The 15,610-nt window shown below is 40.4% G+C and overlaps 2 protein-coding genes across 6 annotated transcripts in view; one reads left to right on the top strand and one right to left on the bottom strand.

Annotated features, from left to right (window-relative positions):
* Positions 1-451: 451 nt before the first annotated feature.
* Positions 452-7,558, bottom strand: NDUFB3 (NADH:ubiquinone oxidoreductase subunit B3). 2 transcript variants are annotated; one of them, XM_058549575.1, is made up of 3 exons: positions 7,337-7,558; positions 4,325-4,466; positions 452-742 (listed from the first exon to the last, which is right to left on the bottom strand). In XM_058549575.1, the coding sequence occupies exons 2-3, from the start codon at positions 4,462-4,464 to the stop codon at positions 586-588; spliced, it is 297 nt and encodes a 98-aa protein (XP_058405558.1). In that variant the 5' UTR covers positions 4,465-4,466; positions 7,337-7,558; the 3' UTR covers positions 452-585. The 2 variants fall into 2 exon arrangements, with proteins under 2 accessions (XP_058405558.1, XP_058405559.1); XM_058549576.1 differs by lacking the exon at positions 7,337-7,558 and adding an exon at positions 6,191-6,305.
* A 725-nt stretch (positions 7,559-8,283) lies between these two features.
* HYCC2 (hyccin PI4KA lipid kinase complex subunit 2) overlaps positions 8,284-15,610 on the top strand; it is an 88,571-nt gene continuing 81,244 nt past the window's right edge. The window contains exons 1-2 of one of the 4 annotated variants that reach the window (XM_058549571.1): positions 8,284-8,597; positions 8,809-8,845. The gene's annotated coding sequence lies outside the window, so the exon portion shown is untranslated. The remainder of the gene's footprint in view (positions 8,598-8,808; positions 8,846-15,610) is intronic. The other 3 variants (XM_058549567.1, XM_058549572.1, XM_058549568.1) reach the window with 3 other exon arrangements.

Raw genomic sequence — 15,610 nt, 5'->3', positions numbered from 1 at the left:
TAAGCCAGTCACAAAAAGACAAATTCTGTATGATTCCACTTATATATGAGAGGTACTTAGAGTAGTCAAAATCATAGAGACAGAAAGTAGAATGGTGGTTGCCAGGGGCTGAGGAGAGGGGAGAAGAGGAGTTATTGTTTAATGGGCATAGGCTTTCAGTTTTAAAAAATGAAGAGTTATGGATATGGATGGTGGTGATGGTTGTACAACATTATGAATGTATTTAATACCACTAACTATACACTTAAATCAGTTAACATGGTAAATTTTATCACAATTTTGAAAACAAAAAACCCTATTAGAACATATCCATTTGTTTAAATATATGCTGGCTGTCTGCCATATGCAGAATGCACTGCTGCTGGTACTCAACCCCCCACGTATTCCAAACCAAATCTGATATGGTTTGAGACACTTTTTTTTTTTTAAAGAATGACAAAAAGAGACTGGCACATGTTTTCTTACTTTATTAAACTTTACTAGTATTCTTTAAGGGACAAACACACAGACAAGTAGGCTACAGTGAAGAAATCTTATTTTTATAAGCGAGTTAAGAAGCCACTAATATACTTCCAGGTATTATCTTCAGTGATGCTTCTTATCTTTATTCTGGGACTCCAGGTAATATTCAGCCCCTATAGCTATCACAAACGCAGCAAATCCCCATTTGAATCCTTTCAACAATGCACCAGCAAAGGAAACATTGTTTGCAAAGCCACCCATGTATCTCCAAGCTTCATTGCTAGAGGAAAAAAAGGGAAAAATCATAATCACACGTGACTTACATACATTGAGTAAAATATATTTAATTTTCATCTGTCTAATAGACTTAAATGCAACCTTATATAAGATAATCTAAGTGGACCACAATAGAAATCCTTCTGTGGCATGAGATAATTAGGTCTATATGCCCACATTTCACATATAAAATACAAGAAAAAATACTTGATGGTTTCACATTTCAGTCATAATACTCAGGATTTTACAGAATTCTCAAATGCAAGACTCACTTTGGCCTATCCATCACAGGTCAGTGGTGTGGCTTTGCTCATATTAATCCTTACAGCATCATGGAAAGAGGAAATTAGACACTTGGGTATTAACCTTTGCTCTGACACTTATATTAGATTCACAACCTTTTGGGCAAGTTACTTAACCTGTCAGGGCTGCTTCCTCTTCTACTCAGTGATGATTACTATCTACCTTAGAGTGTTACTATAAAGATTAAACAGGGTAATGTATAATCTATTTTGGCACAGAAAGTATGTAACACTTGATATTATTATTACTATTCAAGAGGATCATGGCTTTTCCCTGTCATAGCCACCTAAACTTTAGAAGACTGATTTCCTGGGGCCGGCCCTGTGGCATAGCCATGAAGTGCACGCACTCTGAGGCTGGCGGCCCTGGTTCGGATCCCAGGTGTGCACCGATGCACGGCTTGTGGGGCCATGCTGTGGTGGCGTCCCATATAAAGTAGAGGAAGATCGGCACCAATGTTAGCTCAGGGCTGATCTTCCTCACAAAAAAAAAAAAAAAAAAGAAGGCTGATTTCCTGCTCTGGCAATCTTTCTTCTGAATTTCCTGAACAGAAGTCAGAGAGCTCTAGTGAAAAAAGTCTTCTGTCACAGGTAAGGATAAGTGAGCAGAAAAAATCATGTTATGAAGAACAAAAAACACTTACCTCTAAAAATCCGACTAACTAGAAAATATGAGAGCTAATCAAATCTAATTTAGAAATCAAAACCAAAGACTTAAGAAGAAAACTACAGAGTAATACCCCTCATGAAAATAGATGTAAATATTCTTTTTTTTTTTAATTTTTAATTTATTTATTTTTTCCCCCAAAGCCCCAGTAGATAGTTGTATGTCATAGCTGCACATCCTTCTAATTGCTGTATGTGGGACGTGGCCTCAGCATGGCCAGAGAAGGGGTGCGTCGGTGCGCGCCCGAGATCCAAACCCGGGATGCCAGCAGCAGACCGCGTGCACTTAACCGCTAAGCCACGGGGCTGGCCCTATGCAAATATTCTTAACAAAACTTTAGAAAATTGAACCCAGCAATATACGAAAAGGATAATATATCATGAAGTAGGGTTTACCTCAGGAATGCAAGATTGGTTTAATATCTGAAGATCAATAAAAGTAATTTGACACAAACTATGTGAGCATCTCAACAAATGCAGAAAAAGCATTAAACAAAATTCAATACCCATTAATAAAAATAACAAGAATAGTAACTCACAGTAACCTAGGAATAGAAGAGAAATTCAACTTGATGAAGGGCATCTATGACCACCCTACAACTAACATTATACTTAGCGGTGAAAGACTGAATGCTTTCCTCCAGTTAGGAACAAAGCAAAGATGTCCACTTACACCACTTTTATTCAACATTATACTAGCAGTGTTAGCCAGTGTGATAATGCAAGGAAAAGATATAAAAGTTTATAGATTTAAAAGGAAGAAATAACTGTCTTTGGAGACAAAATGATCATCTATGAAGTAAACTCTAAGGAATCTGTAAAAAAAAATCTGCAAGAACTAAAAAGTGAATGTAGCAAGAAAATAGGATACAAAGTCAATATATAAAAATCAATTGTATGTTTATTTATTAGCAATGAACAATTGGAAATTAAATTTTAAAAATACCATTTACGGGCCGGCCCCGTGGCTTAGCAGTTAAGTGCCCGCACTCCGCTACTGGCGGCCCGGGTTCGGATCCCGGGTGTGCACCGATGCACCACTTCTCTGGCCATGCTGAGGCCGCGTCCCACATACAGCAACTAGAAGGATGTGCAACTATGACATACAACTATCTACTGGGGCTTTGGGGAAAAAAAGGAGGAGGATTGGCAATAGATGTTAGCTCAGAGCCGGTCTTCCTCAGCAAAAAGAGGAGGATTAGCATGGATGTTAGCTCAGGGCTGATCTTCCTCACACAAAAAAATAATAATAAATAAATAAAAAATAAATAAAAAAAATATAGAGAGAGAACACTTATAATTCAATAAAAGATGACAAATACCCTGGTAAACGAAATGAGCAAAAGATCTGAATAGACGCTGTACCGAAGAAAATATACAAATGACAAATAAGCACACGAAAAGATTCTAATGAGCATAGTTTTCGTGGAAATGCAAATTACAACCACAAAGAGATATTACTAGCACATTCGCTAGAATGGCTAAAATTAAAAGACTGATAATACCAGGTGTTAATGAAGACATTGAGCAATTGAAATTCTCATACATTGCTGGTGGGAATGCAAAATGGTACAGCCACTTTGGAAAACAGTTTGGCAGTTTTTTGTGAAAATAACCATACACTTATCATACAATCCAGAAATCCCACTCTTAGGTATTCACCCAAGAGTAATGAAAACATATGTCCTGGGGCTGGCCCCGTGGCTTAGCGGTTAAGTGTGCGCGCTCCGCTACTGGCGGCCTGGGGTTCGGATCCCGGGCGTGCACCGACGCACCGCGGCTCCGGCCATGCTGAGGCCGCGTCCCACATACAGCAACTAGAAGGACGCGCAACTATGACATACAACTATCTCCTGGGGCTTTGGGGAAAAAAAAAAGGAGGAGGACTGGCAGTAGATGTTAGCTCACAGCCGGTCTTCCTCAGCAAAAAGAGGAGGATTACCATGGATGTTAGCTCACGGCTGATCTTCCACACAAAAAAAAAAAAAAGGAAAGAAAACATATGTTCACAAAGAGTTGTACTTGAATGGTTATAACAACTGTACTCATAATAGGCAAAAACTGGAAACAAGCCAAATGGCCATCAACTGGTGAACAGTAAACAAATTGAGATATATGCATACAATGGAGTACTACTTAGCAATAAAAAAGGAAGAAACTATGGATATAAGTTAACAATGTGCATAAGTCTCAAAAGCATTATGCTAAGTGAAAACAGCCAGAACAAAAGGCTACATATTGTATAATTCCAACTGTATAAAATTGGAGAAAAGGCAAAACTATAGAGACAGAAAGCAGATCAATAGTTGCTGGGAGCCAGGAGTAGGATAACCCTGAGTGCAAAGGGGCATGAGGGAACTTTTCAGGATGATAGAAATATTCTGTATCATGACTGTCATGGTGGTCACATAATTGCATACATTTGTCAAAATTCATGGAATTATCTACTTAAAATGAGTGAATTTTACTCTATGTAAATGATACTTCAGTAAAGATGATTTAAAAACTTTAATGTAAAAAGCCATTTTCAATGATTTTTAATAGAGAATACATTGAAAAGGAACATAGATACTTATGCTTTATGAAAAATTCTATCTAAATTACTTAATTATTCTTACCGGCCCCATGGATCCCTTAACCCTCGTGCAGCCAGCTTTTCCTGGACAGTTTCTAATGGTGTCCCTTCTATCTTCCATTGTTTATAATCTGGAAGTTCCATTTTACCATGACCATGTTCATGTTCGTGTCCATGGGCCATGTCTATAGGAAAAAATTAACATAAAGGGAAAATATGCAGATAGTAGATATCAAATACTAAGTAAACTAATACAAATTTACTATTTATGTTTCAAGATAAAACATTTGATGTTTTAAAGAGAGAGTCCAATATAAATACTTGAAAATTCTGAGTTAAGAGATTTTATAAAAGTGTCTTATTACATAATAGTATATGTTCACAGTTAGGAAATACACATATACAAAATGTAAAAAGAAAAATAATCAGTAATCCCACCACTAAGAGATAACCATTTACTGCATGGTTCCTTTTTTTTTTTTTGTGAGGAAGACCAGCCCTGAGCTAACATCCAATGCCAATCCTCCTCTTTTTTGCTGAGGAAGACTAGCCCTGGGCTAACATCCGTGCTCATCTTCCTCTACTTTATATGGGATGCCGCCACAGCATGGCCTGACAAGCAGTGCGTCGGTGTGGGAACCGGTGAACCCCGGGCTGCCGCAGCGGAGCTCGTGCACTTAACGGCTTGCGCCACCGGGCCGGCCCCAGTTCCTTTCATTATAATAAGAGCAAACGTTGATTGCGCCCCATGTGCCAGGAGCACTATACCAAAGTGCTTTACATGTATTAACTGCGTTACTCTTAAAGCAACTGTTTGAACTTAAATTATGATTGTTATCTCCATTTTACAGACAAAAACAATGAGGCTCCAGGCAGCTAAGTAACCTTCTGAAGGTAACAAAAACAGTGAACGTACAGTTGGGTTTTGAACCCTGCGGTTTGGTTGCAGAGCCCTTGCTCCTAACTTCTAAGCAATGCTGTTTCCTTCTTTTTAGTCCTTTCATAATGCATAAATATGCACAACAAAAATGTTGTACAGTTTTGTTACCTGCTTTCCCCAGAAGATTCTTTTAAAATGCAGTATTATTGTTTAAATACATATGATCACATGAACTTTTTCTTTTTTTAACTTTTTTTTATTTATTTTTCCCCCAAAGCCCCAGTAGATAGTTGTATGTCATAGCTGCACATCCTTCTAGTTGCTGTATGTGGGACGCGGCCTCAGCATGGCCGGAGAAGCGGTGCGTTGGTGCGCACCTGGGATCTGAACCCCCGGCCGCCAGTAGCGGAGCGCGCGCACGTAACCGATAAGGCGAGGGGCCGGCCCTGTTTATTTAATTTTAATTAATCTGAATTTCAAAACAGATTCTCAAATCAGTTATTGGAAAATTTTAAAGTGTTTGAAACAATTTGGGCACACAAATTTACTTTTTTAACTGTAAATTTTATGAAATATAAACACAGATTAAGTGTTTATATTTATTAAAACTCAGATACATATTCTGTAAATGAAAAATACATCAATTTTGAAGACAGTATGAAGAAAATGTAAAATATTTCCTTAACTTTTAATACTGATTACATCTTGAAATGATAATATTTTGAATATACTAAGTTAGATGAAATATATTATTAAATTAATTTTTTTTATGTTTTTAATATGGCTAAGAATGCATCATAGAAGGAAAAGTTCAAGTGAAACAAGCGAATGCTTGTCGCAAGTCATGATAGTGGTTACCTCTTCGTGGAGATGGAATCACAGAAACACACGGGAAGCCACTAAGGCAGTGTTTTTCAACCTGTTTTTAATTATTGTACCCCAAAGGAGCTTTTCTAGACTTTTTTTTCCTAATCATGTTCTCACCGCGCCCCCCCCACCATGAAATTTTAATAGCAGATACACGTATACCTGTTTACGTACTGCGGCTCTTTGGAGGGCACACACCACTGTGTTACCCAAGATGTCTTCCGTCCCCCCTCCCGGGCCCCAGAACCACTTTTCACCGCCCTGAAGGGTGATCCCTCTGTCGAGAACACATATTCTATTACTGGCAATGCTTTATTTCCCAACCCGAAGGGTGGTTACACAAGTGTTTGCTTAATTATAATTCTTTAAAATGTACTTATGTTTTGTACACCCTTCTGTTCCGCGCACTTCACAATAAAAACTAAAATTAGACAGTGACAAATCATGCCAAGGACTCAGCATCGGCTGTTTATTTCAGCGTCAGAGCTGTTCCAACAGGAACGGCAAGGAAATCAGTTCGACAGAGAACGAACGTGTCATCAGGAAATTTTAAAAGCTCCCTCCCTACGTCTGGCGAGAACCCGCAGGCCTGGCGGGGGTCGACCTCCCCTGAGCCGGCCGGCTGCAGCACAGGGGAGGTGCCGGCCTGTTTTCTCCAAGAAGGGAACGAAAGGGTAACGCCACTCACACGACACGTAATTTTACGGTTTACCCAGGACTTTGACGTGTATACCCCGACCTCCCCTCACTTCTCAAGTTAGGAATACCACGAGAGCCTTAGAAAATAAAAGACAGTGACCTCGATCCCTGTTAGCGTCCTCTCCAGTCCCTGCACCCACGTACGTGCAACTTAAAAACAGTAACCACTCTAAAAATGGATGTGACTTTGTGCCCTGCTTTCTTCCCTTTAACATCGTGTCATTAACATTCATACCAGAAAAACCTTACTTAAAACTATACCTGCTTGTGAGACAGACAGCACTGTTACTGCTATTTTACAACTTTCGATGTGGGGGCTGTTCTGCCGTCATCCGACCCAAAGGTACACAGAGCACGGGGCGGAGGGCGCCGCGGGGCCCGAGGAGGAGAAGGGCGTCTGGACGCAAGCACAGGGTGCTCACGGCGTCCTCCACGGCCAGGCCTCGCGGCCCCGGACTCCGAGTTCTCTCCCGCCGGTCCTTCGCGCTCCTGCCCTCCTGAGCCACACACCCTCATCTTCCTTCTCCATCTAGTCTCTCCCTCTCTACAGGCCCCAGCATAGAGCCGCATTCTTATTCCCAAAGGTCTCCCGCCAGTTTTCTACTTTACCTGACAGCACTCTGACCTCTCAGGACACTCAATGTTCAACCCGGCAGCCGGAGCCAACCGGAAACGGAAGCTGTCGCCTCGAGTACCTTACGGCAGGAAAGCAGAGAAGCCATGTAACGTTCCGGGACTGGGTCACAGATTCCTGGACCAGGTGGAGGTGACATGAAGGAGGCTGGGAGTCGGCATTTTTTCCGCACATCTGTGCCTCCGTAGTCTGACTGAGGGAAGACAAGTTGTGGAGGGCAGAAGGCCGGGGAAGCGACGATGTCTGCCTTGCTCGGACACCGGAAGCTTTAGAGCCTGCACAGAGGGGAGGGCCGCGGAGAGGCTGCAGCCAGTAGGCGAGGCTGTTGGGGCGTGGGCTCGCCCAATGGGAGGGCGGGTTGTTGCGCTGCAGTTGGCAGGCTGCTGCGGGAGGCGGTGGCGGTAAGAAGCCGGAGGCAGCGGGGGTGACAGGTAGGCGGCGGCGCTGTGTTTGGGGGACGCAGAGTGCTAGGTCAGGAGGGGTTTCCTCCTTCCCGGGCTGCGGGAGCTCTAGAGGGGCTCTGACGAGGGTGGGCCGCGAAGGCGGTAGCCGAGTGTCGGCGGTTCCGGAACCCCTCGTCCACCAGGTCGCAGCTTGGGAGGGTCGTGAGGAGGAGAAGGCAGCTGGGGCGGGTGGAGGCTGAGCCCTGGGGGCCTGGGGCGTGGGGGGCTGCGGTGGCGCCGGCGGAGAGAGGAGGCGGGAGCACGACGGCGCCGTGAGGGCTGGAGGAATTCCCTGGACGGAGCCCCGAGAGAGGAGGACGCGGCACTGCAGGCACCTGCGAGAGACCCCGGGGGTTGCTTCTTGGGGCGTTTTCTTGGGGTGAGCAGGGGGAGCGGAGAGGGAAGACATTTCCTGGCCGTAGGATCCTTGAAACTCTTTGTGGCTAGCCATTATGTAATCCTTGGCTATTTACCCGAACAACTAGGTTGTCCCCCCTGGAAGAGGAGGTCTTGGAACCAATTGGTGTGTCAGAGTAGTTTCTTCGTTGGTTTGAGTGTTTTCTCCCCCGGCAGGCTCTGTGGGCGAAGGAGCATGAAGGACAGAGTAGTCACGAAGAGCTCATCCCAAATATGGACTTGGGTTGAGAGAGATGTTAGTTTGAGATGAGCGTGGCCAGTTCACGTTTTGTAATTCACGAATTTATTTGTTTTGAGGGTCAAGGCTGATTACAAATACTTTTTCTTTTTTTTGATCTTCAGGAAAGTGGAGAGCCTCAAAAATTTATTGTAGGAGGTAAGTGCAAGTTGGAAAATGAGTAGAAAATTAGTTGTCGTCCCCTGCCCCTGCCCCCCCCCCCCCCCCCCCCCCCCCCCCGGCCCCCAGTCATTGTGGATATTAGAAACTGAAAATAAGGTGGTGGTCTGAATTGGGGGGGAAAAAGTCAACTTTTAAGTAATTTGCTCTGTAAGTCTGAGAAAGTATTTATGAATTATTTATTTCTTAGGTTTAAAAAGTATGCTCTTTGGATCTCTCCGACTGAGGTAAAATATATTTACAGACATAAGTGTAAATTATCATTTTTTTCTAAATTTTTATAATTCATTGCACAATGAAATGTAGAATTAAAATAGGAATTCCGTTCAGTATATGTTATGGAAGGACAAGCTACATTAAAAACTTGATTTTGTAGCTTGCTAGAAAACAGTTGTTTTTATTTATTATTATTTTTTGTGAGGAAGATCAGCCCTGAGCTAACATCCATGCTAATCCTCCTCTTTTTGCTGAGGAAGACTGGCTCTGAGCTAACATCTACCGCCAATTCTCCCCTCCCCACAAAGCCCCAGTAGATAGTTGCATGTCATAGCTGCACATCCTTCTAGTTGCTGTATGTGGGACACGGCCTCAGCATGGCTGGAGAAGCGGTGAGTCGGTGCGCGCCCGGGATCTGAACCCAGGCCGCCAGTAGCGGAGTGCGCGCACTTAACCACTAAGCCACGGGCCAGCCCTAGAAAACAGTTTTAAAAGAGGCATTATAAATTGCTAAAACATAAGCTGATTGAAATGTTGCCTTTAGCTTAGAAGATAAGGACTAATGTAGTATTAGCAAGTGTATAATTTTCCTGAGCTTATTTTAATACTGCATGTCAGAAAACCTTCCTAAGATGTGATTTTTTTTCTATTAATGATAATTTATATTAGTATATCCCAGAACCTACATCACAAACTCATTTTTTTCTCTAAATATTCTTTGGTAAAGAGAGGTAGATCGTTAGCATTTGTTAGTTCCGAAATGTGTTAAGAGTACTGAGATATTTATCAATGCTTCAGATAAAAATTTTGATACTTGGTGTTTCATTCTTTCTTTTTATTTTTGTGCAAGAATAATACTATCTCAGTCATAAAGAATACTTCTGCTTCTATTTTAGATGCAATTCTATAGTGTGAGTACCTGTGAACAAATCTCTGCTTTCGTGCAGGGTGGTGTGTGTGTGTATGTATGTTTCTTCTTATATAACCAGCCTACTAGAGCTGTCTTAGAGAACTAATGGCTGATTTTGAATGGCCAGTAGGTGTCATTGTAGAATTCGGTGAAGTTGAACATTGAGCAGGAAATTACCAAGTGATTTAAGAAACACTAGTCCAAATTAGAATATAATAATAATTGGCTGATTACTTATACATCATTAGAAGCCATCTTTTCTGATACGTTTCAGTATTGGAGCTGTTTATAAGGAATTTGAAACAACAGCTGTAAAGAAGTGTAATTGTTTGCTCTAAAATGGACTTTGAAAGCTTGTTGTTAATGCGACTCTTAAGTTGTCTTGACATGCATATGGGTTTAGGTTTGTTTGATTATTTTTAATACACAGTTTTGGCATCGTATAGTAGTTTATTGAGTTCTAGAATGATTAAGATTTTCAGCTTGACTGAGCTTTATAATAGAAAAACCAGTGCTACATAATGAAAAACTAAAATGATAAAATATGGGCAGAAGGTCTCCAAACAAGTTATCAGCCACACAAAATAATACTTTGTTATTGTTCTTTCAATTCAAGAACAGGGGAATTTTTGTCTTCCTTTTTCTGTGACTTCTTAGTTTTTTTGATGTCCAAAATAGCTTCTTTTTGCTTTTTTATCTGGGTAGTAGACTGTGCTTTTCTCCAGATGATGAGCTGAACATTTGTCATTGTCCAAACTGTAATTTAATGGATTCTGATGGGAGCTGGCACAGAAAGCTCTGCAGGTGGCTCACAGCCGCTGACCTGCAGAGCCTTCTCCTGAGCTCTTGTCACTCTGCAGCTCTTTTCCTTTTGCCTGCTGTAATACAGTGTTAAAAAATAGAGTTGGACCGTAATTCAGGAATTCTCCATGAAAGTGGAGAGTTACATATATATCAGAATAATCTAGGAGTTAAAAAAAAAAAGACACACACACATATCCGTTATATCATCTCCCCTTCCCTTCAGAATATTTGTGGTAGGGGGAATATGAAGGGAGGTAGATATATTTTGAAGAAAAAAAAAAGTCCCCTATGTGAAGTGGTTCACCACTGGCTTCCGCTTTAGAATCATTGATCTAATTAAAGGCTCTCACACTTGTGTGAACCAGTAACAGTAGTTTTAGCTTGAGAAAAAGGGCTGCCAAATCTACCAATATTTTTATAGCTCAATAAATTTTCATCATTGAATGTCATAGCTGGGATAGATTTTCTAGCCAGGAGCTAAAGTTGCCAGAAATAAAAATTGTGCTGAATGTTTTGGTTTGGATTAGTTTTTTTTCTTGGCACTTAGCTGCTTTCCATAAACCAGGCTAATTTCTTTCGTGATTCAGACCTGCTTTACACAGATATTTACTCATATCTTGTTCTCTTAATGTCTCTGAAAGCTATCTAATTCTAGAATTGGAAAATAAGAATTGGAGGTTTTCTTGATAAGAGGTCTTTTTGCAACATTGCTATGATATGATGAAGATGTACATTTATCTTTTTTGTAAACATTCACTCAATAATACAAATTAAAACTTGGAATTGTGAACGTGGTGACTTTGACACGGGTCCTGTTTGGAAATTCATGGTTCATCTTTATGAAATCTAGACTTTCTGTTTGGTTGTCTGTCTGCCATGGAGACAAGTACGAGAAAAAGTAAATGGGTAGACTTTAATTTTGGAGAAAGTAGTAAAATCTCAATTATGTAATATATTAAGAGCTGTCACTTTGATTTTTTATAGAAATATAGTTCTTTCTAGGTTTGAAATATAACTGCAAAAATGTAGTCATATAGTAAGTGGCACTAATTTGTTGAATGGCAAAGCATGGGTTACAAAGTAGTTAATTTTGTTCTTTTGTAAAACACTGAACTCCAAAAAATGTTAGAATCAAATTTATCACCTTTGGCATTATGGATCCTTGACTTTTTTTTAATTGAGTTGTAATTGACATAATCCTTGACTCTTGATAGAGCTTGATTCTTAATCAGTATAGACTATTGTTAGCTACTAAGATTTGTCAATGTATCTCCTTAAATTCCTTTTCCCATATATTTTTTGAAAAATGGGTGGAAGGAGTTGGATGCTGAGTGAGGAGTGAAATTTATGCTTTTTGCATATTCTTTTATATTGAGGCTTACATTTTTTTTTTACTAGACTTTATTTTTTAGAGAAGTTTTAGGTTCACAGGAAAATTGAGTGGAAGGTACAGAGATTTCTCATGTATCCCTCCCCCATACATAGCTTTCCCCATTATCCCTATTCTCCACAGAGTGGTACATTTGTTATAATTGATGAACCTGCATTGACACATCATTATCGCCCACAGTCCATAGTTTATATTAGGGTTCAGTCTTGGTGTTGTACATCATATGGGTTTGGACAAATGTATAGTGACATGTATCCACCAGTGAAGTACATACAGAGTAGTATTGAGGCTTTTTAATAAGTATGTATTCCTTTTGTAGTTCTTTCTTTTTAAATGAAAAAGGGAGTTGGGAGGGGAAAGTATGCTACTGTCCTTTCTACTTTATAAGATGATTGTTAAACTCATATAGTAGACATGAAGTGTTTGTAAAATCTAAAGTTAATGTGAATTTGCAGTCTATCACAGTACCTACTGTTTTATTGTTTATGGGAAAAAACTAGAGGAAATGAATGTTTCTGTTCTTCAAGGTTCTGTTGTCAAGTCTCTTCTCATTCTGTACTCTGTCCTTCTGATCTTATTTACTCAATTACATCTAAACGTGATGATTCTCAAATCTATGTCTCTAATCCAGAGCTTTTTCTTGATCTCTGGTTCCTATTCTATAAATCTAATTGCCTGCTAGATGAGAATGACCTATAGATCTCTCAGTTACAGTATGTCTAAAACTGAATTCGTATTTTATCTTTTATCATCTAATGTGCTGAAGCTGGAACACAGTGTTATCTTTGACACTTTATTCATATACCCCTCATCTGAGCAATGCCAGGTTCTCTTGACTCTACTCTCTTTAATTTCATTTACTTCTCTCAATTTCTACAACCACTAGAAATAGGATGAAGAATTAGGACCTAGAGGCAGACTATCTAGATTAGAATCCCAGCTCCACCATTTATAGCCTCAGTTTCTTTATCTTTAAAAACAGAATTGTACAACCCAGCAGTTGCACTCATGGGCATTTATTCCAGAGAAATTGAAACTTGATATTCCCACAAAAACCTGTACATGAGTATTTATAGCAGCTTTATTCCTAATAGCCCCAAACTGGAAGCAACCAAAATGTTCTTCAACAAGTGAATGGTTAAACAAACTGTGGCACATTTCTACTATGGACTGCTATACAGCAATAAAAAAGAATCAGCTATCTATACATGGAACAACTTGGATGGGTCTCAGGTGAAAAAAAGCCACTCTCAAAAGGTTACATACTGTATGATTCTATTTATATAACATTCTTCTTTTTTTTTTTTTTTGGTGAGGAAGATCAGCCCTGAGCTAACATCCATGCCAATCCTCTTTTTGCTGAGGAAGACCGGCTCTGAGCTAACATCTATTGCCAATCCTCCTCCTTTTTTTTTTTTCCCCAAAGCCCCAGTGGATAGTTGTATGTCATAGTTGCACATCCTTCTAGTTGCTGTGTGTGGGACGTGGCCTCAGCATGGCCGGAGAAGCAGTGCATCTGTGTGCGCCCGGGATCCGAACCTGGGCCGCCAGTAGTGGAGCACGCGTACTTAAGCGCAAAGCCATGGGGCCGGCCAATATATAACATTCTTGAAATAACAAAATTATAGAGATGAAGAGCATATTAATGGTTACTGGGGGTTAGGGATCAGGGAGAGGGCAGTGGGTGACTACAAGGGGACAGTTCTATATCTTGCTCGTGGTGGTAGTTACACAAATCTACATATGTTATAAAATTGTAATAAAACTACACACACACACGAGTGCTTGTAAAACTGATAATATCTGAATAACCTCTGTGGACTGTACCAATGTCAGTTTCCTGGTCTTGGTATTTTACTGTAGTTATGCGAGATGTTACCATTGGGGAAAACTGAGCAAAGGGTACTTAGGACCTCCTGGCACACAGTTTGGGAATTTCCTGTGAGTTTATAATTATTTCAAAATAAAAAGTTTTTTAAAAGGGTTGTTATAAGGATTAAATAAGGTTCTTATTACAGTACTTGACGCATCATACGTATATAAATAATATAATAGTAGTAGCAGCAGCAGCAGCAGCAGCAGCAGCAGTGATGCTTTGGGCCTCTAACCTCTTACTAGACCTCTCACTAGGACCATTCCAACAGTCTTCTTATTGGTCATCCTGCTGTCAGTCTTTACTTCCTCTAGTCCATTCTACAGCGCAACCAGAGAGCTCTTTCTAAAGTGCCTATCACTTATTAGTCACTTCACACAAAATCCTTTAATGGCTCTCCATTAGATTTTCATATACTAATTTATTTTTTTTAATCATAGTGGAATGAAGCATTGGAGTCAGCATGACTTCCAGGATACGGTAATAGATGAATCAAAGATAAAAGCAGAAAAATCTAAGGTGGTTTTCTCACCTTCAAGAAACTACTATTTTAAGTATTGTTATTTTAAAGTTTATTTGTTTGGTATTGCTGCCTAAAACACTACCCCAAAACTTAATGACTTAGGACAAAAAGGTTTAATATTTTTCATGGTTCTGTAGGTTGGCTGAGCAGTTCTGTTGGCTTCATTTGGCTCTCTCATGCAGCTGAATCTACCTGGAGAGTTGACTGAGTTGGAAGGTCCAAGATGTCCTCACTCACATGTTTGCAGTTGGTCCTGGCCATCCGTTAAAATGCTTCAGTTCTTCTCAATGGCTTCTCATCCCCTAGTAGACTAGTCTGGCATTTGTACATGGCATTCTCAGGATAGTGTTCTGAAAAAGGGGAAGGTGGAAGCTGCAAGACCTCTTTGAGGCTTAGGCTTTGGAACTTATATAATGGTCCTTCCACTATATCCTCTTGGTCAGAGCAACTCACCAAGCTAGTCCAAATTCAAGGGAGTGGAAAAATAGAAAAAGACCTCTGTCTCAGTCAGGTTGGCTTGCTATAACAACGTACCAGAGTCTGGGTGGCTTAAACAACATTTATTTCTCACCGTTCTGGAGGCTGTGAAGTCCAAGACCAAGGTGCCAGCAAACTCTGTGTCTCCTGAGGGCCCACTTCTTGGTTCAGAGATGGCTGTCTTCTCACTGTATCATCATATGGCAAAAGGGGTGAGAATGCTCTCTGGGGTCTCTTTTATAAGGGCACTAATCCCATTCATGTGAGCTCCACCATCATGACCTAATTACCTCCCAAAGGCCCATCACATTAGGGGTAAGTATTTCAATATATGAACTTTGGGGAGACACAAAAATTCAGTCCATAACAGTAGTCCATAGAGGGAGCAGATTTTCATTTTCTTAATGTAAGGGTGAAAAACACTCCAAAAAAATGACACAGTCACTGTAAGAATTTGTGAAAAGTTTTGCTGAGACTTAACAAATAAAAATAAAAACATAAGGGGCCGGCCTGGTGTCATAGTGGTTAAGTGTGCGTGCTCTGCTGCCGTAGCCCAGGGTTCGCGGGTTCAGATCCCGGTGTGGACCAACGCACAGCTGTCAAGCCATGCTGTGGCGGCGCCCACATATCAAGTAGAGGAAGATGGGCATGGATGTTAGCCCAGGACCAATCTTCCTCAGCAGAAAGAGGAGGATTGGCAACAGATGCTAGCTTATGGTTAATCTTGCTCACAAAAAAATAAATAAAATAAATAAATAAATTAAATTAAATTAAATAATAAAAACACAAGTATGGGGCT

The sequence above is a fragment of the Diceros bicornis genome, chromosome 10 (assembly GCF_020826845.1).
Source record: "Diceros bicornis minor isolate mBicDic1 chromosome 10, mDicBic1.mat.cur, whole genome shotgun sequence".
In the NCBI taxonomy this organism is placed as follows: domain Eukaryota; kingdom Metazoa; phylum Chordata; class Mammalia; order Perissodactyla; family Rhinocerotidae; genus Diceros; species Diceros bicornis.
Note: the sequence above shows the minus strand (reverse complement) of the source record. Positions and strands in the feature narration are given on the sequence as shown.

What these genes read in the sequence shown, in the direction of transcription:
- NDUFB3 (XM_058549575.1), bottom strand. Translation starts at nt 4,464, where the DNA reads ATGGCCCATGGACACGAACATGAACATGGTCATGGTAAAATGGAACTT. An exon ending in TTAAGGGATCCATGGGGCCG is followed by an intron (nt 743 to 4,324) that starts GTAAGAATAATT and finishes TTTTTCCTCTAG; the next exon opens with CAATGAAGCTTGGAGATACA.